The 27,699-nt window shown below is 34.5% G+C and overlaps 1 protein-coding gene across 5 annotated transcripts in view; it reads left to right on the top strand.

Annotated features, from left to right (window-relative positions):
* Positions 1-27,699, top strand: part of Doa (CDC like kinase darkener of apricot) — a 390,113-nt gene that overhangs the window by 101,709 nt on the left and 260,705 nt on the right. For 2 of the 5 annotated variants that reach the window (XM_090393402.1, XM_090393403.1), the window contains exon 3: positions 8,795-9,062. In XM_090393402.1, the coding sequence (XP_090249528.1) occupies positions 8,795-9,062 (268 nt within the window). Of the gene's footprint in view, positions 1-6,235; positions 6,508-8,794; positions 9,063-24,526; positions 24,685-27,699 lie in introns of those variants that run through there. The other 3 variants (XM_090393404.1, XM_090393410.1, XM_090393409.1) reach the window with 3 other exon arrangements.

The following is a 27,699-nucleotide window of genomic DNA, read 5'->3' on the forward strand; positions in this document are numbered from 1 at the left end:
TGTCTCTCAAAAACAAGGCCTAATATCAAAGAAATATGCAAACAACACCAGGCACATATTTCACATTAAGTTCATATTTTATTATCTGAACCTTTATAATAGCTTTTTTTTTTGTATGTTTTTGGGTTGTTTGAAAATAAACCAATTTAGTTTAAATAAAATCTGTTTTCTTTTAAACACGCTTTCCTTCATATCTTTAGTATCTGTAATATCAATTTATTTATGGGTTATATATGCGAGTCTTTCAGAATCAATTAATCGGCACTTTACTCTCTGTAAAAAGCAAATAATACTAGGGGTGCCGTGAAATTTATTTATTGATTTTAGTGTGCTGCCAGACAAAAAAGTTTGAGAACCACTGGTTTAGAGGATGCCATACTTTTGGGCCAGGTGGTTGCATGGTTGTTTATGTAAATTAAATACCTTCCTGTGAGTGGGTTTTCTGTAAATGGAGAAGGAAGTTGTGTCACTAGTGTATCTAAAAAGGGGAGATAATTGTCGCTTTCTTTTTCTATGGTGAAGTTTATTTTAGGATATTGGCTGTTAAGATTTGCCAAAAATGTATCTAATGTGTCTGGACCTTGAGGCCAAACAGCAAACACATTAGCATAGCACAGCCAAAGTATTGTTTAAGTGCGACTGTTTTGAGTGTTTTCAAAATGTTCCATATAGACGTTTACTGGGGGGGGGGGGGAATCCATAGCAGTTCCATCCAGCTGTTTGCATATTTTTCCTTTCCATAGGAAATAACCAGCATATACAGTAAATCTGGATAATTCAATTTTGTCCTGAGGAAAATGTAGCTTAATAAGGTTAAAGGTGCATGTCAAAGGTATATTAGTGAATAGAGAAGTAATATCGAAACTAACCGTAATGAATCTGTCAAAGTTAAATGCTCTGATAATGCTGGTTTTTCTAACCTCCATCATCAGAGCATAATTATGAATTTTCTTAAAATATTTCTGTAGATCTCAAATTACTTTCCTACTTTATTATGTCTGTGACAAGAACTAGTTTTTTCTTATTTTCTGTTTCCTTTCAGCTTCCCTCTCTAATTACTTTAAAAATTCCTCTTCTGTTTCTTCCTTCAGAGAATCTTTCATGGGTCCAGGTTATTTTAATAACGTAGTGCACCATATTACTACTATTCCTACTTGTATATAGATACATGATTTCTACCGTCAATTTAGTTCTCAATATCTCCATTGCTATAGCTCTGACTGAGACCACATTGAAAATTAAAACCAGTGTGGATTGTAACTCTTCCCACAATGCAGCAATGTACATATCTGAAATGAAGTATGTGCATTATGGAATACTAAATCATTTTGATATGACATCATTTGAAGTCATCTGGCATCATATACAAGTAGCCTGTTATGATGTTACTTAATTTCTTGTTTGTTTTTCATAGGATAAAAGCGAGAATATAATTTCATTTTAGATATAATTATGGAAAGGTTTCCCACTCTGCTCTTATTAGCCCACAACAAGAACAAGTTTTTGCCTTTCCATTATATTAGTTTCCTTCTCTCTCTCTCTCTCTCTTCCAAAAATAAAATTTCTCTTATTTCTTTCTTACTAGAACTTTCTCCGAGATTGTAGGCACAAAATGAATCTCATTGTTCAATTTCCTATTTTAAAATTTTGCTTGTATCATTCTACAAGGCAGCTTATGTTATTTCTGGTCTAACACTAATTTGCCTGAAAATGCAAAAATTCTGTCTTGTATATGAAATCACTTCTGGAAGATATAATGGAAATTCCAACATCGATCCAAATTGCTATGAACGTGACACTGACAGAAGCAAACCGAACAGAAAGTTGGTTGTTCTTTCATTGCATAATACAGACAGTTAATTATATAACAACGTTGTTCTAGACTGCATTTCATCTATTTCAACAACCAAGCAGAACAATGTTCATTCGTGTACATATCTCCAGGTATTAGAACTCAACACCTCTTATCAAAAGACAGCAACAATTTGCAGTGACAGCAAAAGTGCTATAGATGGCATAAAAAACCAGTACAACCATTTAGTGTCAATAGAACTGACAAAAAATCTGGTTTGGAATCTCACTCTAGAGGGATGGGAAATCAAGTTCTGCTAGGTGAAGGCGCATACTGGGGTAGCAGGAAATGAGAGCAGATCAGCTGGCTAAAGAAGTGGCTATAAATGAATAGCTAGAAATAAGTACCAAAAGTACTTGAAATCTGCTATAAAAAACTTGCAGAAGAAATAAGTCTAAACTTGTGGGAAGAAGAATGGAAAACATCAAAAAATGGATCAACAATAAAAGAATTCTTGCCAAGCATCAGAAGCAGACTCCGGCTGAAAAATCACGCCAACTCTTTAGGTTTAACCATGCTGCTAACAGGACATGGAAAATTTAGACACTACCTACACAGATTCCATATCCTGAAATCCCCATCATGCATTTGTTGTCTGCACCATCCAACATACTGTTTTTCACAAACTTTATGACTCAGCTACCGGACTCCATCCAGATGCCCATATATAACATGTCATCACTACTGGATTACAAGTGGCTAGTGTCAAAAACAGAGACTTATTGATGAAAATTATACTCAGAATTAATTAATTTCACCAATTAGATCAACTTCCAGTCATAATGTAACATAAATGACTGATATTGTGTGAGCTTTCTAGTGTAAATATACACTGCTCAAAACAATTAGGAATATTTTGGCTTTCTTGTAAATTATAAAGTTATAAAAATAATTTACAAATGTAACACATTTATTTTAAAATATTCTTAATATACAACAGTGTAGAACATGCAGCTGCATACAAAACCATGTTAAGACTTGTCGAAACATGTCTTAGCCGTATTAGCATTGTGAGGGGCATAAAAGCATGGCTTGTTTTGCTCACTTCCACAGTGCATAATTATCACTTCAATTGTAAACTTGTCACCTACTACCCATTATTTTGTTAAAAATGACAGAGCAACATGATATCCTAGAATTCATGGCTTGGAGAGCCATTAGTCGATTAGAAGCTGGACAAACACAGCATGTTGTTGCTCAAGCGTGTCATGTATCTCAAAGTGTAATTTCATGATTTTGGAATCGCTTTCTGGAGACAGGAAATGTTCGAAATCGTCTTCATGCCATAGGTTTATATGCTTGAAGACCAATAGTTTGCATTCCACTTACTGCAAATCACAAAAGATCCCGAAGAATTTGGGCACAGGAACACCGCAATTGGACAAATGAGGATTGGGTTTGTGTGCTTTTTAGTGACGAGTCCTGGTTCAGTCTGCAACCAGCTAACCGACGTATCTTGATATGGCATGAAAGTGGAACAAGGAATAATCCACAGTTTGTTTGTGAAAGATCCCAACATCAAGGTTGGAGTTTGTAACATAACTTATAGTTATGGAATAACTTATAGTTATTCCAGCCCATACCATCGACTGGATTGTAATCCAATCGATGGTATGGGCTGGAATAACTATAAGTGGAGATACTGATCTCTATTTTATCAGAAACGGTTCCTTAACAGCCCAAAGGTATCGTGATGAGATTTTGGAGCCTATAATTCATCCATATACTGCTGCAATTGGCCAAGAATTCATTTTTATGGATGACAATGCTCATCCACACCATGCAAATTTGGTACAAGAGTGGTTTGAGGAAGAAGGTATTGAACGAATGGACTGGCCTGCCTGTTCACTGGATTGTAATCCAATCGAACATGCCCGGGATGCTTTAGGTAGGTGTGTTTCTGCTCAACTGGTGCCATCACGATTACGTCAAGAATTTGAAATTGCTCTCACAGAAGAGTGGGGAAATAAAATTATTTCATGCTAAAATGCATAATTTGTTAAATTTGTAATAAATATCAATTATTTAAATAATATCTCATCAATTACACCCTACTCATAAGTAAGAAATATTTATTCATGTATAAAGTACCCAATAATTATAACTATTTGCAGAAATTTATAATTATCTGACAGAAACTAAAATATCCCCTAATTGTTTTGAGCAATATATAAATAGTATGGATGTAAAGGCCAGTACGTATAGATGTAAATTCATATTTACATCTATACGTACATATAGATGTAAATATGAATATTGATACATAAATATAAATGTTAATCAGTACTTGGAATCTACATGTAATATATGCAGTGGAGCAGGTAGGAAATAAATTACCTCCTGGTAGGGTTACTATTGGGAGGAAAATGCAAAACACACACACACATATACGATGAGTCACATATCAACTAACTCTGTCTGTTGGAGGGAGGAATTGTTGGTTGTTTGGAGTAATCGGATATTAGGGCTGTGGAGTGGCCTGATATTCAGATAATAGGTATAAGTAATTGTCAGGTTATTTGAATTTATATCCATTAAGTCAGATAATTGTGAAGTCAAATATCAGATCATATCTTATGTTAGTTTATTGTATATGTAATACAACAATACTGTTATTTGATATGTTACATTTGAACTGCTCAAAATATTGTTATCTTTTCAGTAATCATGTATTTAATCTCTCCCCCTTCTGTAATATACTACTGCCTCTAAACAAATAAAACTGACAAAATATTCTCACAATATTATTAATAATTCACAGGTTTTCATTTTATGAAGTTGTTTCACAGCTTCACATTGATGCCAAAAAAAATCCAATTTTATGCCCCCCCCCCTCCCATTCCTCCATCTCATTCCCCACCCAAAAAAAGTTTAAGCTACTAGAAACTAGTCAATGGTAAACTTTTTATAGATATTATTTCTGGAAAATTTTCCATGTTACTTCTCTAAATAAATATTCATTTTTATTGCTATTTTGCTTACTTTTCTTTAGGAGTACTTCTTTTATGATATCATTGGCTTTTTACTCAATTTTTAGCACATTACTGATGTTTTAAATATTATGGCGAGCCTGTGTAGCTCAGTAGAAGTGGCATTTGCACTCTACGGTGCTTGATTGCATGAAGAAAGGCATTTGTTTCTGGTTGCCGACTAGAGGAAAAGCCTTTTTTTTAATGTCAGCAAAGGTTGGTCGATTGGTAGAGCCTCTGCTACTAATGCCTCACACACAAAAAGTTAAGCAAGTTTGAGTGTGGTTAGTAGTTAGAAGAGGATCAATCATTCAGTGCTGTTGGCACACTCTCCCTCGATGAGTCTTTGGACTCCCTGGAAGTGTCAAATAATAATAATAAATAAATAGATACATGAAGAATATAAGGAAGGAATAATTTTGGACATACCTTTGTAGGATGTTCCTGGTTGTCTTCTTATTGAGTGGCATTCGGCATATGGTGATAAACATTTATATTACTGCTGAAGTATTTTTTGGAGAAAGGAGAAGGATAGAATATGATGAAACAAGATTAAGGGTGTGAGCCTTTTGACTGTGTGTCGTCTTCGGAGCTCATGGAAATAGTGCCTTTTCCCATGAGTTTAGAAGACGACACACGGTTGAAACGGCTAACACCCTGTTACTTCCACCCCCCTGTTTCATCATATTCTATCCTTCTCCTTTCCCCAAGAATTTCTATTTTTAACCTTCTTCCCAAAGAATCACAGCCCACCCTTGAGACCCATGTTTTATATTCACATACCTTTTGTCTTACCCACAATTCTCCCACATCTCTCTATCTCCACATTTCCAACCCCCCCATCCTCCTTTCGGTCATACTTCAGCAGTAATGTAATTGTTTATTGTCAGATGCCACTAAATAAGAAGACAACCAGGAACATCCTACAAAGGCATGTTCAAAATTATTCCTTCTTTATATTCTTCATGTATTTTATATCTTTAAAACATCAGTAATGCCTTAAAAATTGAGTAAAAAGCCAATGACATCATAAAAGGGGTACTCCTAAAGAAAAATAGGCTAAATAGCCATAAAAATTAATAAACTTTTTATTTATTCTAACCTTTACTCTAAGTGAAAAATACTCTAGAAAAGCAGACTGTGTGGTTTGACTTAATTCTTTATAACTGTCTTAGGGTAATCTGGCTAATACTGGACATTACTTCACATATTAGTAATCTTTTAAGATTGTATTTTTGATATTGGGCTTGATAACTTTGAAAATTCATTCTCACTTTTGAGCAGTCTTGTGGCACAGTTTCATTTTATTATAAAGATACTTATATTATGATATTTTCTGTCTGTTCTTGTATTTTGTATATCTTGTATTTTTCCAAATTACAGTTGTATGCTAGATGAGGACTAATAATTACTAATCTGGTGCTATATTCTTCAGTAAATCTCCTGTCTTCTCTCCTCTTTGGCATAATTGTTGTCCTGTTTGCTCATATTTACAGTGATGATTTCTTTCTCATCATGCATCACCATTTTATAGCACGTGAAATCATAAATTTCTAACTAATGAGCTTTGTTTGGAAAAAGTTAGTAAAATTTAAAATGAGGCCATCTTTTTAAAGCTATCAGAATGACAATGGGATTGATTTTGTGTTGTTCTGTTAGTAACAACAACAAGAAGAAGAGTTTCAGGTACTTTTTTTTTTGTTTTTTGTTTGTGTGTGAGAGAGAGTGAAAGAGAAAGGTGAGAGCATGAATAAGAAAAAATTATTAGCAGATACACAATATTATTTTTATATTTTTATACCTGTAATTTAATGCTGAAAAAAGTTGCATAAAGATAGCTGATGTGAAAACTCTGAATAATAAAATTGTACTGCAGAAAAAGTCATTTCTAACAGTTGATTTATGTAAACTAGCAGAGCCTGATAAATCATCTGTCAAGAATTTTTCTTAGTGTCCTAGAGTAGTGAAAATACTTGCTTCGATGAGGATTATGATTGTTGGAAAAGAAAGAAGAAATAGGAAATTTCATCTTATTTGCTGCAAAAGCATAGTCCCCAACCCTCCTCCATCCATCCATGAAAAATAATTTTTCTGCCTAAGCTTAACTTCAATAAGACCTAGATTTTTTATAAATACAGTGATCTCTAATGTATTTCATTCCATTGAAAAAGCAAATTTCTGGAGGATAAATTTAATTGATTGTGGTTATGTATAGCTATTGTAAGAGTCAGTTGACATGCTAAACCATTCAGTGAGCAGTAAACTTGGATGATTATTTGAGGGCAATTAACTGCGAGATCACTATTATTATCTATGACTTTCTTCAGTCTGGTGATAGGTGAATGCCTTGTCTTCTTTTTTCATTATATTGTGCTGAGATTATTATTGTAATCATGGTAATTGAATTTCATTTCACACAAGTTTGCTTCTATTAGCATAAAAGTATACATATCTTTCTCCAACTTCCATAAAAGCTGATCTTTTTTTATTTTGCTGCTAGCATGAATTTTCTTCTCAGCAGTTCTCTTACACATTCACATTTATATTACCAATAAATACTCTTTCACATTTGAGAGTGGTTATTCTCTCTTTCTTTCTTTTTTCTCTCTCTAAGTCATCCAAAAACTCAGTAGCTCTCTTCAAAAGAAGACACTTCTGCTCTTGTATTCAGGTTCTGCTTTATGCTTTTTTTTTTTTTTTTTTTCCTGTAGATAATTATTAAAACTTGGGATGTCTGTGGAAATGCATTAAGCATTCAAAGCTAGGCAATATTTGTTTAGAATGGTTATACACATTATTTCAGTTGAAAAAATTTGATTAAACACACTATAAATTGAAATAAGTTGTTAATTCCATGATTAAATAGCTTTTATGATGCATTATTTGTCCAGGAAAAGACCATGATTAAAATCTTGGCTATTGATGGAATCTTATTAGACTTTCTTTCAGATAGGATTAATCTATTTTACATGAAAATGGCAAGGATTTCCCTTCCAGAAAATCCAGTTTTAATTCCTGCAAGACACTGATTCTTCCAAAGCTGTGCTTATTTGTAGACAACAATAAACAAGGATATGCCATTGACATATGGCAGTAGGCAGGAAAATAAACAGGCTTTTAGATTGCAGTCAACTCAAGCAAGTGGAAAATAACTTAGGAAAGATGAGAAAATTAAGTAATGCATGTGCTTCATGTTGGTCTGAACAAAACCAAATGAAGTGTTAAAGAATTGCTCCACAAATACATGCCACTTTTCAGAATTTATAAATTTATTTTCTGCATTTTAATTCACTTGTGTGTGTACAGTTTTGAGATATTAGTTCCTGCTGAAACTTGCAAAAAAAAAAAAAAAAAAAAAAAAGTGATAAGCAAAATGAGTACAGAGACTTCATTATAAAAGTGAAATTTTGTATTTCTAATTTATCTTAAAAGTAATGCTTATAGTTAGAATATTTGCTTATTTCAGAATTTTACTGCTGTTTATTTCTTTATGATGAGTCTTTGGACTCCTTGGAGGTGTCAAGAGATAATAATACAGTAATAATAATATTATTTCAGTTGATCATCTTGCTATAAGAATTTTTGGAGAATGGTGAACACCTGATATCTTAAACAATTAATAAAATTTATGGGAAGACCACAAAAGAGGCTATTAGATTAAAAATGAGCAGAACAGATCGTAAGGTCTATATCTGTATTTAGAGTTATGATAATGGAATTCTCACAAAGATTAGCTATTGAAAACTCACTTGTTTCATAATGTAGAGGAAGGAACATGGGAAGAATTTTCATTGTAATATATCATTAGTTGATTTTTGCTCTGATAAAAGTATTGGATATTGTAAAGATATTCCATTATAGTTTAAGAATATGCATTTGATATGCCATCATAATTATTTTATGTCATAATTTATTTTAAATTTCAGTACTTCTTGATATTATGAAGTATTCACATATATTTATTGTTATTTAGTGATTGGTATGAAAAGGATTCTGATACAGATCGTGGGTACAGAGAAGGAAGCCCGCCAAGAGCTATTCATGAATTGCGTTGTGGACGTAGCCATCGCTATCGAAGGCATCGGCGACATCGCACAACTCAGTCTTCAGATCCATCTGAAAGTATAGATTCTAGTTATCATTCTAAGAGTTCAAGCAATCAGCGTAAGTGGTGCCGTCATAAAGGACATTCCAGAAGGAAGCGGAGTAGGCAAAAGAATTCACAGAGTCTAAATTCAAAAGTGAGTCTTGTTTTGTTGTTACTTTTATATGCTATTCATAATGTGCATTTCAATGAAGATATATATTATTTTTAAGAATTAGCTGCATCACATTGTGTGTTTGCTTTGTGCCTTTCAGCTAGTATGCATACGTGCATGTGTGTGAGAGAGACAAAATTTGTAAAGAGTTGCAGTATGCAAGCTAACATTAACACTTTAGTAGATATAGACATAATTTGTTATTTTTAATATCCAAGCACATGCACAAAAATGACAGTTAAATATGAAGCTGGAGGACCATGAAAAGCCATTCCAGCTGTATGTTAGTCTGCAAACTGAATTAGTTGGACAAAGGCTGTTTTTATTTTCTCTGTTTCTCATATCAAAAAAGATATATTTATTATTATTCTTTGTAATCAAACTATCATGTTATTTGCTATTTATAATGTATATTGGTTTGAATAATGAGTGTTTGATTACTTGACATCTTGAAATAAACTTTTTTTTATATATGAAAATTAAAGAAAGATTCCATAATCAGTATTTGTATAGCTGGGGCTAAATTTTTTTCCTAGTGTAATTTTCCCCCTTTCCCATTACATATACATACATGTATGTATGCACTTTGCTGAATCCAACTTATGTGTAATACTAGTAAAAATATCTGAAAATCTTCAAAAGTTTAATATAAACCAGAATAATCACTTAATGTTTCAACTTCACATTAAGGTCATCATCTGGAGTATACAAATATATACAGAGAAACAAGCTGCACTACGATCTTCATAGTATGCTGAAGTTAAATTGATTTGATCAACTGTTAAAACTACTGGTCTGACCTCCATGGAAAAACAAAAAAATTACTACATCAAAGCTAGAGTCCTGTTGTTATTATTATTATCTATTATGTTACAAAATTAAATTAAATTAAGCTAGAGAGCAACAAAAAAAATTTTCACTTGTATAAATATACATATAAATTAAAAACCAGTATGGATGGTGCCTAATAAAAGCTGAAAAATTGCTTTGAGTCCTAAAGTCAGGATTTGCTGGAAAACTTGAAGAACTAAGTGCACTGAATGTGTGCCATCCAAATTCTTGGGATTTTTATGCCACCATTATTGTTAAGATTAGGTCTGTTAATCAAAATTTCACAGGCTTCTTTAAATTTCTGTTCATACCAGGTTTTTGTATGATGTAAAGAACAGGTACTTTTCCAATCATTTTGGTGTAGGGAACATGATCTGAGAGGCCTGCTTCACTCAAATTATTAAATTTAATGTGTTGTTTGTGTCCTGTTTTATGGATAGGGATTGCATGTCCAGTTTCCCCAATATAAGATAAGTTACAGGTGCAATAGATACAATAAACTCAGGATGAGCCGGGGGGGGAGAGGATTCTTAGAGAAGTTGAATATGTTTTTTAGTTTTATTGGTGCTTTAAAAGTATTATTAAGATTATAATGGTGTAGAATTCTATTAATTTTTTCTGATAACCCTTTAATGTATGGGATAGCATTGGTTTTACTGCAATCTATATTATTTTTTGGTGAAGTTTTATAAAGAATTTTATTAATAGTATTTTTGCTATAGCCATTATTTATAAATGTATTGCTAATAGTTTGTAATTCTTGTTTAAGAGATTGTTTATTAGAGCAAATTGTTATAGCTCTGTTTTTGAAGGTGTTAATGACTCCAAGTTTTTGCAAAGGGTTTTTGGAAGTTTATAATAAATTTAGTTTAATCCTTTTATCATTCAGTTTAATCCTTTTTGCAAAGGGTGGTTATATGAGTTAGCATGTATATGTTGGCTGGTATGTGTAGGCTTGCAGTAAACAGTGAAGGAAAGACTGTCTGAGGGAAGATGTGTGACCAGTGTATCCAGGAAAGGAAGCTAGTTCTGATTTTCAATTTCAATAGCAAATTGTGTGCACCATGTTTTGTGTTCAGGTGGCTAAGGAATGTGTTTAATGGTTGATAGCTATGTGGCCAGATAATGAAAACATCATCAACATATCTAAGCCAAACTGTTTGTTTTAAAATAAAGGAATCTGTAGCACATTGCTCGAAAGCTTCCATATAAAAGTTAGCAATTGGGGAGATAGTGGTGAGCCCATGGCCATACCTTCTTTTTGTAAGTAAAAGAGTTACTTTGCCATACAAAGTAACTGGAGCATAGTACGTGGGCAAAGAGAGCCATAATGTCAGGCAGAGATTTCTTCTGTAAGAGAAGAATTGTGTCATTGATTGGGACATTTGTGAAAAAGGCAGAAACATCAAAACTGACTAATAAATCATCTTTACGAAGTGTTATGCTTTTAATTTTGTTTATGAAGTATTGTGTGCTCTTTATATAGTAGGCAGAATGACTACCATCTCCTTGAGTGTTGATGCTAATTTCTTGGCTAGGTGATAATTAAATCTTAACTAGACTAGATGAAAAAATTCGTGAGAAAAGACCTGGTTTGCAGAAGAAAAAAAATCATCTTTCATCTGGACAATGCAACCTGCCCACAAAGGTGTTTTGGCAATGGGAAAATTAAGGGATCTGCACTATGAATTGGGGAACCCTATTCCCCAGATTTGGCTCCCTCTGACTTCTGTCTCTTCCCTAAACTAAAACTCTTCCTCGATGGTCAGCATTTTTCTTTGAATCATGAGGTGATTGCAGCTGTAGAGGGGTATTTTGCAGATCTTACTGAGAACTACTAATGGCACTGGAGCATCGCTGGAATAAATGTATTAGTCTTAAGGGAGATTATGTTGAAAAATAAAAAATAATTTTGAAATTATAAATTCATTTTTTCATTGTTAGGCCGAGAACTTTTCAGACCACCCTCATAACTAGAGAGTTCAGATTGTAAATTTAAAACTTGATTTTGGGTCATTGCTAAGTTTTTGCAGGCTGTTTGAATTTGTTCCCTAAGTATTGCTTTCTCTGTACATTCATAGATATGAAGGGCTTTGACTGAAGTAAATTTCTTTTTCACCTTGATGCAGTTAGGAATAAGATTGCTGTCTCTGCTCCTCTTAAAAAAAAGCCAGCTGATTGATCAAAATCAAAAATGAAACACACATCTTCAGCTTATCGTAATGATTGCAACACTTGTGAGTAACAGCTCCATGGATTATGAGATTCCGTTTCTTCATGCTTACATGGTGATCAGAATATATCTTCAAAAATTATGGAAACAACTACTACGTTAGAGTAAAACTTCAGTTTTAATATAAACCAAAATAATTACTTGATGTTTCAACCTTCACATTAAGGCCATCAACTGGAGTATACACACACATATACAAAGGAGCAAGCTCTGCTCCAGTCTACATGGTATGCTGAAGTTACATTGATTTGGTCAACCATTAAAACTACTGGCCTGACCTATGGTGGGGAAAAATTGATCAGAAAAGTACTTGTTCTTTTCATCATACAAAAGCCTGGTATGAATGGAAATTTAAAGAAGCCTTAAAAATTGTGATTAACCGACCTAATCTTAACAATAATGGTGGCATAAAAATCCCAAAAATTAGGATGACACGCATTCAGCCCACTTAGTTTTTCAAGTTTTCCAGCAAACCCTGACTTTAGGACTCTTAGCAATTTTTCAGCTTTTATTGGTCATCATCCATACAGGTTTGTTTTAATTTATATGTATACTTATATGACTAAAACGTTTTGTGTGAGCATGTTGCTCTCTCGCTTAATTTAATTTTGTAACCTAATAGATAATAATAATAATATAATAACAGGGCTCTTGTTCAATGACCACTCTATCTTGTTAAGATAGAGGGGTCATTGATAGAGACCTACAAGCTTCTGAGAAAGGATAGATACCAGTTCATTTTATGGAGGGTGAGAAGAGGATGAGAGGATAGCCACTCCATGAAAGTTGAGAATGAATGCAGTCAAGAAAGGGCTGAGAGTTAGATTTTTCTCTCATTGAGTGCTGTATGGTGGAATGGCTTGCCTTGGGAGTGCAGATAATGTGAATGAATTCATGAGAAGGTACGATGTGATTTGAGTGATATTTGGTCTTCCTTGATGAGTCTCTGACCCTCTGGAGGTCTATTGTAATAGTAATAATAATAATAGTTACACATTTCTGTCATTTAATTTTATTTTTTATAGTACTGTTATTTATAGTCTGCTTTTTCTCTGTTGACAGATCATCCCGCCGTGGGCATGGATGTTTGTGATTGTCTGCGAAAATACTAGTGGGTGCTGGTGGACATTAAATGGCATTGGTGTAGATCAGTGCTTCCCAAACTTTGGGATATCAGGGGTCCCCTTTGGAAAAATTAAAATATTTCATGATCCCCCTTGAAAAAAAATCGTAATATAGACATATTATTATTATAATATTTATTGTATTTATATTCAATACAAAACATACACAGCGAATATTGCAAAAATCAAATGCCAATATTACATTTTTAGCATCTTACATACACATTTGACATGCCACATTATCTCATATTTTTATGTAGATAGATATGTTGTTATTGTATATTTGCAGTACAAGCACATGAAACGTAAAACGGCTAGTAATAAAGAAAGAATTAAAAACATAAAAGAAGTTTAATAACAATTTAATGTGATGGATGTGTTTCAATACTACTACACAAAAAATCAATATCAGGTGAAATATTTGAAACAGCAATTCTTAGATTTCTGCTTTGAAATGAAACTTATATGAATAAGCATACATTTACTAATATTTATTAAGCAGGAAGCAAAATTGGTGAACCCACACCAATGTGTGATCTTTTTCCATTAAAATATAAAAAATAACAAAAAAAAAATAATAAATAATAAAAATTAAATATGTTTCTTGTAAGATAAAAAAATCTACTTAGTCTTAAAACATTTTCAATTTGTTTTCATTATTTCACCCCCCCCCCCTCAACAAAAACTACAGCCTCCAAGGGGACCGCGGCCCACAGTTTGTGAAGCGCTGGTGTACATGATGGGGTTGGTGGATAAATTTGAGTGGTGGTGATGGAGAGTTGCAGAGTAGGTGTCCCCCCCCAAGTGAGTCTTTGGACTCCCTGGAGGTGGGTGTCAAATAATAATATTTTTTTTTTTTTTTTTTTTTCAAAAGACCAGTACTGATTTGACTGACCTGCATATCATTCTCTGAGAAATGATGAAATAAAGACTTTGCAATAAGAAATGACATTCTGTTGCACAAAAACCACATTTAGATAGCTAAGAAGCTAAACCAATCCCAGAATTTTGTCAACAAATAATAATGTCTGGAAAAGAATTGTTGGTATGAAGAGCAGCAGTATTATGAACAATCTTGAAATGCAAAATGTGCTAATTTATGATTCTTTGGTCTAAATATATTTAAAATTTTATATTTTAATGTGGGAAATAGCTGGAAAAGAGTGGGCAGTAGATGGCATAATTGTGTAGATGGTCAATTATGTAGAGTATTATTAGATGGTGGATGACATGGTGTGGATGATGGATCTTGTAGTATGTATGTGGATAGTGTACTCCCTTAATGACTCTTTGCACTTCATGGTGTCACATAGCATAAACTAATTTTTTGATTATAAGTATTTCTTACCAAAATAGTTGCTTAAAATAATGGATTTAATTAGAAAAAAGTTAAAGATACCAAGAAAACTTCATCACTTGTCTTAGTATCCCATAATGCAGAGTGCACATCCTTATGGGTATGTATAATGCTATGCATTATGGGAAAGACCTCAATACAAAACCCAGACTGGTTGTGTATTCAGGTCTTGTATTGTTTTATTGAGGTCTCATCAGTGGAGGCCAGACCCAGAGGTGATACTAAGGTTGAAGTAATGCAGAAGTCATATTTACATATGAGTTAACAAAAGGTGTCATACCTTATTATTAAAATACTCTGGATTAGAGATAGTTGTTGGAATTTTTTCCACTTGGTTATACTGTAAATTAAAGATACCAAGAAATTATATACTTGGTTTAATCCTTTATCCAAGTGTAAGCAAACAAAGTTTGCGCCTGAAATATAATCAGTCCACCTTTTGGCAACTCGTATATGAAAATGACTTCTGCATTACTTCAAACTTAGTATCACCTCTGAGTCTGTCTCCCAGTGACGAGACCTCAATAAAGGTTGAAACCGGTCTGGGTAGTGACCCTTCCCATAATGCATAGTATTATACATTCCCATAAGGATATGTGCTTTGCATTATGGATACTAAGGCAAGTGATGTGAAGTCATTAGTTTCTGTATATGAGTTGCCCTAGTCCTGATTATATTTCAGGCACAAACTTTGTTTGTTTACACTTGGATAAAGGATTAAACCAAGTATATAATTTCTTGGTATCTTTAATTTATAGTATAATCAAGTGGAAAAACTTCCACCACCTAATTAGAAAAGGTTATTAAAAAAACTTTGATGTTTATTTATTTTTGTTTAAGAATTTGAACGTTTCCCTACTTAATTGATTTCTGGCACAAAGAAGTGAGTTTTTTTTTTCTGAAAATTTGGATTTTCCCCACAAACTCAAGAAAATCAACTGTAAAATCCACATTATTTCAAACATTAATACACTTCATTAGGGTTGGGGACCATGAGTTGGCCGAACTTGTGTCCCTTTCTTCACCAGACTCTGTTTATAATCAGTTATAGTCTTGGGCCAGTTATATCTGATTGGTTATGGTGGAAACTGAACTGTTTTCCCAGTCTCCAAACTCCTTATAGAGAATAAAAGATGTCAGCATTTTTTTTAGATGAAATAACATTTCTTAACTATTAGTGTGATCAGTGAAATGAAAGGTCTAGTTTGTATAAATATGCACACAGAAAAAGTCCCAATTATGTTTAATTTTTTTCTTTCTGTATTGCTTAATAAAAAAAGTTATACATTTAAGGAACTTCACAAGCACATCTAGAATAAACTTTTATGAACATTGTTCTATATTATAATGTTTCTTTTCTTTTTCTCTCTTTTTTTTCCCTTTCCCCATGTGGCTTACACACATAAAAGGTTATATGTAAACCTATAGTACATTTAAAGTACACTTTATAGGCTAAGGAGATGGAATCATGGATAGGAGATTGGTTGTGAGAATAATACCACCAGTTTGTGCATGTGATTGAGGCACTGTTCCAGAAGGAAGGGATCTTGGAGTGTACTTCCCAATATCCATCAGCTGTTTTATTAACAAATTTTCATGTTTGATTGACAAGTGATATGTTATTCTCTTTAAATAACTTACAAAGAGTTATAATGAGTGATGCTGATATTAAGTCATTTCAGTAAGATTTAAACAAACTTTCAGCTTGGGTGAATTAGTGAGTTGTTTTAATGATATTATGTTAAGATGTTATATTTCAGATTATAGAAGTGGAGATAGAATGAAATGGAGATAGAATAAAAGAGGGATTCGTGCGAGTTTCAAGCTCTCTCGAGTTTTGTTCCTATTCTTTCTTGGACCTGAGGTTGCTGACCAATAGAAGAACATGCTATAATGTTGAACAGCAAACTTTTTCCCATGAATGCTTGATGGGTACTGGACGGGCAGTACACGAGATGTCAGTGCCCACTGATTCGGGCTGTCGATAGAAGTCCTACTGGAACGAGGCAGCGGAAAGTTATTTCCCAAAGGCGGGAACGCTGACCATAGCGACCCGCAAGAGATCAAGACGAACGTTAGCATCGCTAAGTGCAGAGAAAGGCCTTATTGGATGAACAACATGACTTCCACGTGGGCGCAAACTGATGGAAGTGCAGAGTCTTATCCAACAAAAGAAGACTGACCAGGCAGAGATGGGAATCAGACACAGTGATGGTAATGTACAGGACTTTCTTACTTATTTTCCAATAGTATTAGAAGGAGGGTTGAATCAGTTTCTAGTGCAACAGAGATTATGGACAGATAATTAGGGAACTTTGAATGACTAATATGCTTAGTAATTTGTTGGTGTTTTCATTGGACTGGTTGTCTGAAAACTTATGCTCATGTGTGTGACCAAATTAATGTATGGAGCTAGAATTGTGGAAAGAATCTGATTTGAACTTTTGTATTGTGAATGTTATGTGTATCATTGATTAACTTAGAGTCTAGAGTTGTTGATTATTTATTAGTATGTTCATTTGTATTTGCCAGTGTGATTTAGTGTGTAATTGATTAAATTCTTGTTTATTTGAATCTAATTGTAAGTACTCTAAGATCCTAATAAAAATGTTTTGTTATGAAACCTGAGGAGCATGAGACCAACTTACCACTCATAAAATCTGAACCTATGCATAAGGAATAAGAAAGAGGAATGGCTCAGCTGATTGTTACGGTGTTGTTTTCTCTAAAACTTTTATTGCTTTCCTTAATGTAATTTCCTTCCGTATATATACTGTGATCTATCCCTTCCAGAAATTTCTAACCTTAAACTTCGAATAACCCTTTTGTAATTTCCCTATGAAAGTGAAAATTAGCCACCAACTAAGAGTAAATTCTCTAGACCTTCTTTCTGGGGCGGTCTCCTTTTCAGACACTGAAAAATTTGTTTTTTAAAGCTGCGCCAGTCAGAGTCCTAGGACAGAAGACCTTCCCAGAATCTTAATGCCTATTCTATCTTACTAAAGTTCTACAGCATCTGCAGAATTCTTAGCTTGCAATCGTGACTCTAACGTTCTAAATTTCCCTTTCTTATTCCTTACGCATAGGTTCAGATTTTATGAGTGGTAAGTTGGTCTCATGCTCAGACAACACTCAGGTTTACATAATAAAACATGTTTATTAGGATTTTAGAGTACTTACAATTAGATTCAAATACACACAAGAATTTAATCAATTAAACACTAAATCAAACTAGCGAATACAAATGAACATTCTAATAAATAATCAACAACTCTAGACTCTAAGTTAATCAATGATACACATAACATTCACAATACAAAAGTTCAAATCAGAGTCTTTCCACAATTCTAGCTCCATACGTTAATTTGGTCACACACACGAGCATAAGTTTTCAGACAACCAGTCCAATGAAAACACCAACAAATTACTAAGCATATTAGTCATTCAAAGTTCCCTAATTATCTGTTCATAATCTCTGTTGCACTAGAAACTGATTCGACCCTCCTTCTAATACTATTGGAAAATAAGTAAGAAAGTTCTGTACGTTATCATCAGTGTCTGATTCCCATCTCCGCCTGGTTAGTCTTCTTTTGTTGGATAAGACTCTGCACTTCCATCAGTTTGCATCCACGTGGAGGTCATGTTGTTCATCCGATAAGGCCTTTCTCTGCACTCAGCGATGCTAGAGTTCATCTCGATATCTTGCGGGTCACTACGGTTAGCGTTCCCGCCTTTGGGAAATAACTTTCCGCTGCCTCCTTACAGTACGACTTCTATCGACGGCCTGAAACAGTGGACGCAGACATCTTGCTTACTGCCCGTCCGGTACCCATCAAGCATTCACAGGGAAAAGCTCGTCATCCTACATCGTAGCACTTTCTTCTATTGGTCAGCAACCTCAGGTCCAAGCGAGAACAGGAACGAAACCTGAGAGAGCTTGAAACTCACATGAATCCCTCTTTTATTCTATCTCTGTTGCGCCCTCTTTTTCGCTGCAGAGATCTTCACACGGCACTTTCCCTTGTGCCCTTAAGCTGTTTCATCATAATTCTTCTCCTCGAGAGTGCTCTTTTCGGGGCACGCGACCCTTGGACTTTTGTTTACGCTGGATATACATTTCACATAGAATACATTTTAATCACTACAACTTACAAAACGGAATTTCTATTTAGACAAACAAAATTCATTTTTCCTTTGTACTTCACATTAAAGTTATTCATTTATGCTCCTTTTTTTACAATTTGTTTCTTTACTATAGTACAAGTATCTCTTAGTTATTTTATTCTTGTTAAATCTTGAATGAAATAAATTTTAATGAAAATTCCTCATTCAAGATCTAACACTATTAAAGGAGAAGGTTCTGTCCAGGGTTATGCCCAGATACTTTGGATTAAAATTGTGCTGTAGTATGTTCCCATTTAGTGCAGAAGTTCTGCTGTTGGAATGAGATGCATAAATCATCAGCATATACAAGTTTTATAGGCACTGTCCTTGGAAGGTCAGAAATATATAAATTGAAAAGAAGAGGGGGGGGGGGCAGAACTAATCTTTGTGTGAGTCCATTGTTAAGTGGTCTTGGCTTGCTGATATCATCATCTAGAACTGCTTGTATTGTTCTATTAGAAAGAATAGTGTTGATCAGATGGGTCATTTTTTTTACATTTCAGTATTTTAAGGAACTTGTAGATCATGCCGTTCCTCCATACCGTGTCATATGCAGTCGTCAAGTGTATAAAGACTGCACCAGTTTTAAGGCATTTTTCAAAACCAGATTCTATATGAGTTGTTAGGACCAAAACTCGATCTTTACAATTGGCCTGGGCCTGAAACTGGCTTGTTCATGAGGGAGAGTGTCAATAATAATAGTACTAATTCTATTGTAAATAAGTCTTTCTAGTAACTTAAGACAGACACTGAGCAGTGCTATAGGGCTATAGCTTTCCGGTTTATCAACAGGCTTCAGGATCACTATTGTCTTTGATTTTTTAAATTCTGCTGGTAATGTACCACTCTGTAGAATATTAGAAAAGAATTTTGTCAGCCATTCCGCTGTATTTGGTCCAGAGTTTTAAAAACTCACGGTGAATATTATGAATTCCAGGCACTTTACCAGGTTTCACTTCCTGGAGTGCAGCTAGAAGTTCTTCTTTGGTGAATGGATTCGATAGATTGGTCACTTCAAAACAACCTTCTTTAAGTCTGGACAATTCCTTCCTAATTATTTTAGTGTGGGTTTTTTCTGATTTAGCTCTGGACAGATTCACTATCCGATTGGCAATACAGTTGGCACTAACAGCAGCTTTTGCATTGGGGCGATGGGAATTACCACCCAACTTTTTAAGGAGGCTCCATGCCTTCCTGCTTGAATGTTTGAAGTTCAGTCTTTTGATGGTGTCAATCCATTTGTTCTTTCTAGCTTCATTTAAGCTGTTAATAAGATTATCTGCAACATCCACACATTCGCTACTCAGAAAATTGTTATAAAATGCTTCGCTGGTTTTGCTCCAGCCAGGTATGTATTCTTTTCTAGCACCTCTAGGGATGTGTTTTTTGGCTGTAGAAATTACTATTTTCACAAATCTTTGGTAGTTATAAGGTTGTGGTGGAATCCAGTGCACATTTTTATCTAGATCTGATGAAAAGCTGTCCCAATTTGTCTTGGCAAAATTCCAATGTGGCACTGGTGTAGTTTCAGTAATTGGGATTTGAGGGCCCACCTCAATAAAGACAGGACGGTGTTGATTGTGTGAAAATCTTCCTAAAACAGGATGGCTGGTTGGCACTGGGAGGTCCTTTGATTGGTTGTTACAAAACATAAGTTAGGATTGGTGCCACTATTCGATCTAGCCAAGTTAAAAGTGCAGTTATTCTTGGGATCGAAAATCAGCTGTATGTTGTTTGCCTCTGCCCACTCGGATAGCTTGGCACCATTTCCATCAGTTTTTCTCTATAACCCCATTGGTTTGATGACTGTTAGAAAGTCTCCAATATAAAACAGCAGGATGCATTAAGGCTGGCAAAACTTCATCAGGCCAGCTTGTAGATGGTGGCTTGTAGACATTAATTATTTTTAGATCGTTAACTTCTTTAATAACGGTAGATATGCTTGAAGCATCACTAGTAGAAATGAAATGAATCTTGGTAAGTGAGTTTTGGGCATAGGTGGCTACCCCATGCATCTGATGGTATGTTGCACCTACACAATTGAAACTTGGAATGGAGACTCTTTCTCATAGTTGTGACTCACTGCTTGCATAGATTTCTTGTATGATGTCAATGTCAATTCTGTTGTCACAAAGAAGTCTAGTAAGACATTCACTCTTAGCCCTGCTGATACTTTCTATTCAGCTGCAGACTGAGCAGTTGTCGAAGGGACTGAGTCTTAGGGCACTTCTGGTTGACAGGTTGAGTCCTAGTTTCCATCATTGTAACCTGATAAACTGTTGCATATGCATGTACACTAATCCAGGCGATCCTAAGATAGTCTGGATGCTCAAGTCGTTATAGCTCTTTAGCATTACCCAGGATGCACCATGTGGAAGTGAGCTAGAGTTGCATCCCTCCTTGGAGTTGTCATGTAATAATAATAATATTACAAATAATGTTGAATTATTAATGAGAATTTTGAAAATTTTAGGTCATTATTGCTATTGAGGTTCATGTGAAGAGCTTCATATCGTTCTTTGAAGAGTCTCAAATTTTAAAAGAACCTTTATGAAGAATTAAAGATGCCAAGAAATTATATACTTGGTTTAATCCTTTATTCAAGTGTAAGCAAACAAAGTCCTGATTATATTGCTTACACTTGGATAAACGATTAAATCAAGTATATAATTTCTGGTATCTTTAATTTATAGTATAACCAAGTGGAAAAACTTCCAACAACTATCTCAAATAATCCAGAGTATTTTAATAATAAGGTGCGACACCTTTTCACCTTTTGGCAATTTGTATATGAAAATATGACTTCTGCATTACTTCAACCTTAGTATCACCTCTGTGTCTGGCTCCCACAGATGACGAAACCGATGTGGGTAGTGACCCTTCCCATAATGCATAGCATTATACATTCCCATAAGGATGTGCTTTGCATTATGGGATAGTAAGGCAAGTGATGTGAAATCATTAGCTTCTGTATATGAGTTGCCCTAGTCTTGATTATTTTGCGCCTGAAACTTGGAAACTTACACTTGGATCAAGGATTAAACCAAGTACAGGTATCCCTTGATATATGCGGTTAATTAATCCTCGATGGACACCGCATATATCAGAACTGCATTATTCAGTGTTAAGAATCAATGGGAATAATTATAATGAATTCTCCAAAATATAAAAATTTAAACAATCAATTTGTTTATCTAAACCGTGACTAACGTTCATGTTTCTCTCTACATTTAGATCTATAAATGGCTCGTATAGTTGATTCACCAAAGCCTAGAGCTCTTCCGATGTTTGCTTTGCTTTCTCCGTTATCAAACCTTTTAATAATGCCAATTTTAGTATCCAAAGTAATAAGTTTTCGTTTATTACTCTTTTTCGAGGCCATGGTTATGAAGGGTAATGCTTTACATAATTTGAAAATTACATGATATGCGGATAGGCCGTAAGCGTACACTGTAATACATACACATATATGCTTGTACGCGCCAAGCTCTGCTGATAAATTGAAGCACTGAGGCAGAGTGTGAGTTACTAGCGTTGGAGCACGACTCGTACCACGTGATCTGATCGGTTTCATTGACCAAGTCTAATGCTTTGCTTATTTTCAAACTTTTTGTGCCTCACTAATCAAATTTGACACCGCATATATCAAGTTTATGGTCACAATTTTTTGTGCATTAATCAAAGCCGCATATACCAAGGGATACGTGTATATATAAATCACTAGCCTCGGATCCATACCCATTTGCTCCAATTTATGCAAGAGAGTTTCATGCGGAATCTTGTCAAATGCCTTTGCAAAGTCCAGCAGGATCACTGAGTAAGGATTTCCTTTATTCAACTCCATTATAGAAAGTGAGCAAATTACTAAGGCAGCATCTTCCCTTCACAAAACCACGTTGCCCCTTATAAAGTATCATTTCTCCAGAACCTTAACCGCCACTCCCTATATACTGATTGGTCTATAATTTGTTACCTCAGTCCTGGTGTCCCACTTATGCAGTGGAATAATTTTCTCCTCTTTCCGCTCAATTGGGACTTGACCAGAACTGAGGCTTAAATTAAACAACGAAGTTAGAGGAGGTGCTAATTCTCTTGCGCATTCCCTTAAAACACGGGCCGATATACCATCTAACCCAATGGCAGCATTAAGGTTCTGTAATATACTAAGCACCTCAAATTCTTCTATCACTAGATTCTCATCAGGCAATGACACATTCAGCACTGCAATATCACAACAAAGATGGTACACGTTTTCAAAATGATCACTAAGCAACTCAACTATTTGATTAACTTCCGTAATTTCCTTACCATCAACACTTTTTAAAGTCATTCTTCCAGTTATTCCTCCTTTTACTTGCCACAGCGAAAGAACTCCTTAGGATTTTTTTATTTTTTTGACTCATCAACTAGCTTTCTCTCATAATTAGATTTGGTCTTCCTTGCCATGCAGGTTATCCTTCTTGCCTGTATCTTGTACTGCTCATGGGAATGCTCATCACATTTTTCTTTATACATCGGCAACCAATTTGATTTTATTTTTAAGTTTAATCAAAATATTTCACTTCATATATACAAAGATATCAAAATAAATATGTAATAATCGACGCATTTGACAAATTAACTATATTTTCTGCTGTAGGGTATCTTTATTTCCTAGCGAGTGAAAATGTTTTTGCTTCATCTGCTACGTACGATTATTGTACGTAGCAGATGAAGTGGATTTCATGCTAAATTGTCAAATGAACCAACCAACTAGCATTTCTGTAATAACGCGCAGTTGGTGTGAAAATCGAATTATAACATGATAGACTTATCTATTCCATGTAAACTGCTACTCGTCCAGTGCGCTAATTACTTACTCTCAGCCTTGCTGTGGAAGGGGGGGGGGGGCATTAAGTGATAGGAATGTCATCGTGACGTAGTCGGGATCTGGCGGTAAATGCAGTATAAGAGTATCTTAATTGTTTATAATTTCATATTATAGATTAAACTGATCAATTTAAGATTATCTTAATTGTTTATGTGGGTGGAAAGAGTGTAATTTCTGGAACTTAATAGCAATAGATAGATTATACCATGAACTTCGTGTACTATTTACAAACTTCAGTAACTTTGAAGTGTACTGTGAATCACAAGTTGGAATGCACTGCTCCTCCGTGTTCGAGTGAAATATTTTCTTTCGTATTGCATCAGGCCTCTGCTAATTAAGATGATTCTGTCACGTTTGGCCATAAATTAAATTTTCCACCACCTTATGTGACAGTCAGGCCCTTTGTGAATAAGTGGAAGTGTTATCCACCAGCCACTAACAACTGAATAATTAAATCAGCGGATTGGCGATAAGTTCGTCATTAATACTGTGCTACGTTGTTATAACATATTGTTAAAACAGTTCGTTTGTTATTATTTTTTTTTTACATTGAAAAAAAAAAACTTTTCTTAGATAATTTGAATATAATATTATTATAATCATATGGCATTTGGACCTGTTATCATGCTGCTATCCAGCATATACCCTTGAAAAGTTAATATTGTGGGAAGAGACTAAAATCATACTATTTATAGTTTTGGCACTGTGTTAGAGCGTGACTTCGGAAATATTATACTCACCTCTCTGTTTTAATTACATCTTTTTGGCCACAGCTCCATTTTGTTGCTTTCCCATCTGATAGATGGCGGCACGACATGTAGGTTACCAGGGGTAAAAAGTTACCTTGTTTTTTTCGTGGCCGTCAAACTTTTGCGCAAAAGTTTTGGTCCTTGAACAGTTCAGTAACAAACATAACTTCGATTCGGTCATCTCTTGCTTTATCTCTATTATAGAGTTCAGCTGTCATGGTCCAGGGGACAGAAGAGACTATTGATCATCCATTTAGTGCCGTTTCAGAATCTGAGGTGGGTAACAGCATTTTAAAATACGAGGATTTGACTTTTTATTGTATAAACGGAATAACAAAGACAACTTGAAATATATATGGGTATGGTACTATACCGATTGTGGCAATAGTACAACATAAAATTACTGTGCTAATACTAGTGAATTACATATTATATACACCAGTGGCGAATTCTCCATGTTTGCTGCGCAAGCTCATTAATTGAGAAAGAAGTAATATTTATGTGTTAATAAATGCATGCATTTATAAGCATTCCATTTAGGCTTTTGTTTTTGTAGACAGAAGACGTCTTAAGCTTGCGCGGCAATAATTGAGCTTTGCGTATCGAAGGCCAATGCTTGCTCTGTTGTAGGAGCTTCCAGGTAATCGCAACAGCACTGTGATTTCATGCGCGCATAGCCATTTCACGTATTCCCACTCTGTTGCTTAATAGAGTCAATAGTCAACAGTCAACAGAGCTCTAGCCAGTGAGCTTCAACAGCCTTTATAAGTGTGCGTGTTGCTAGGGAAAATTAAGTTGCAACCAAATTTTTATGACGATATTATATTGACCAGTTCATAAAGAAGAACCGTTGGGTAGAATTTGTATTCCAGTAGCTAAATTGAAAAATATAGAATATCATTTGTAAAATAAATGTTGTATTTGTATAATTAAATGTACATACATTTCTAAATATATATTTTAAATGGTCAGTACAGGTACCCTCGTATAACGCGGTACGTATACAACGCGGTTTCAATATAACACGGTCTACAAATTGTAGTAATCCTTGTTCAACGCAGTTTTGACAAAAACACAGTCTAGAAATTGTAGTAACCCTTTATTTTTTCATATATTTTTCACCGCGCGACTTAAAAATCAAATTTTATCTTCGTTAAATTTGTGTCTGCCCGTATCGCGCAGGTAGTTATAAGTTATAAGTAGGGAATTTATATTAGGGGGAAACACCCTTTAGCACGCATGTACGTCAATTGTATACCGTATAAAGTGTTTATTGTTTAAAATTGTCTTCGTTTTTTGCCAAGAAAGCGCATTAGAAATCATAAGTGTGTCATCTCAAGCTGAGCACTTTATTTTCTGGTGGGTTACATACATAATTAATATGTAATGCTTTTTTATGTAAAAAAAATATTTTTATAGTAATGGCCACAAATTGTATTGAAAAGAAAATTCCTCTCGAAGAAAAAAAAAATAAAATCATGGATTGGTTGAAAAATGGAGAAAAACCAGTTGTTGTAAGGACTTTGAATTTAAATGAATCAACAATTTAAACAATCAAACACAATGAGCATAAAATCCGAGAAAGTGTTTATTGCTGGGTCAACAGTAAGTGGAAAGCTCGTTGCTCGTGTACGCTCTAAGAGAAAAATGAAGAAATCTCTAATGATTTGGAAAGAAGATGCATTCAAAAGAAAATTCCTTTGGATGGAAATCTTATTAAACAAAAAACTCTCAAAGTTTATAAACATTTATAATGCAGACCAGGTGTTCAATGCTGATGGATCCGGGTTATATTGGAAAAAAAATGCCAAAACATACCTATATTTCGAAAAATGAAAGATCAGCTCCTGGATTAAAAGTTTCCGAAGACAGAATTACTGTATTGTTTTGTAGTAATGCATCAGGTGAATACATGACAAAACTAATGTTTATTAACCGATCTTCAAATCCTCGTGCTATGAAAAATTGAAATATGCACTTGTTTTTATTTTACCTAAAACATTTATGCATTACGTGCAATGAAGCTTAATTACAGTTTGTAATTTTTATAATTTTATACTATGTATTTGTGTCATAGTTTATGTTTTCTTAACTTAAACGAATTACCTGAATTGAATAAAAATATTTTTTTGTTGGATATGTCATTGTTGTTTATATAATTTTTTTTTTTAAACTGATTTCGGAACATAACCCTACTTTTTTGTATGTGATCTGAGTTTCGCATAACGCGATTTATATAACGCGGCATTTCTATGGAACCTAATGTCCGCGTTATACGAGGGTTAATTGTAATTCATTATTCCGATATCAGATTTCAATCACACCTCTCACTCCCTGAATGATAACAAGAGCAAGCGGGAATTTCAAGAGCAGCATTCGCCCCTGATGTATACATATGAGATTGTTCCTATCTTAATGTTTTAAAAACATGGCGTCATTATTAGGATAACGTGAAAATTGTTTACTAATTCCATTACTGAAAACAGTTATGTGCATGCAGTTTAATATTCCAGTAATTTTCATTCACATAGCGTTGTCTGACCGTCAAGCCAAAAACTTTCTGCCTTCTCTTCTTTTAGAAGTGATTTTGATTTTTCGATTTTTATACACGAGCTTGATTGTCTTTTGCATATCCGTCAACAGTGTGGTCAGTGTAACTTTCTTAAAAATCCTCCTTTCGTTGTGATACCTTATTTAATTATCTTAGTACTTCATGGGCGCGATTTAGTTGAGAGAGGAGTTTTTTTTTTTTTTTCTTCACTTAAAACCCTTCCCCCTCCCAAATCCAGCTATGGATTGCACAGCAATTCGCCCCCCCCCCCTCAATACCCAAATTGCAACTCATCGCAAATGCTGATTACTTGAAGAAGAGTGATATGTTTTTAATGAGCATGTCAAGCTGAAGAACACAATTCGCAGATCAGGTAGAGATTTTAGTATTTTTGTTTTTCCTTTAGTATACTTCAAGTTCTGATCCGCAATGTATATTGTGAATGCAATTACCGAGTAATTTCCGATCTACCAGCGCATTGTAGCACAACTTGGAAGAATTACTCGGCATGCGGTCTTCTGTTGGAAGAGACCTGGATTCGATTCTCGTTATGATATAAGGAATCTTTTTTATGGGCTTCCCCCCCCCCCCCCCTCTTTTCCTTTTTTTTAGTTGGAGGTGAGTAGTCTGTCTCATATACAGTGATGGCAGTTTTTTTTTTTTCCCTTGAAACTCGGATTTTCTTCCCGCAGTCATACCGACCAGAGTCTTTCTGTTCTATGGGACCACTCTTTTCTCCA

Source organism: Typopeltis vanoorti, chromosome 5, assembly GCF_054136105.1.
Source record: "Typopeltis vanoorti isolate ZY-2024b chromosome 5, IOZ_Tvanoo_1.0, whole genome shotgun sequence".
Lineage (NCBI taxonomy): Eukaryota > Metazoa > Arthropoda > Arachnida > Uropygi > Thelyphonidae > Typopeltis > Typopeltis vanoorti.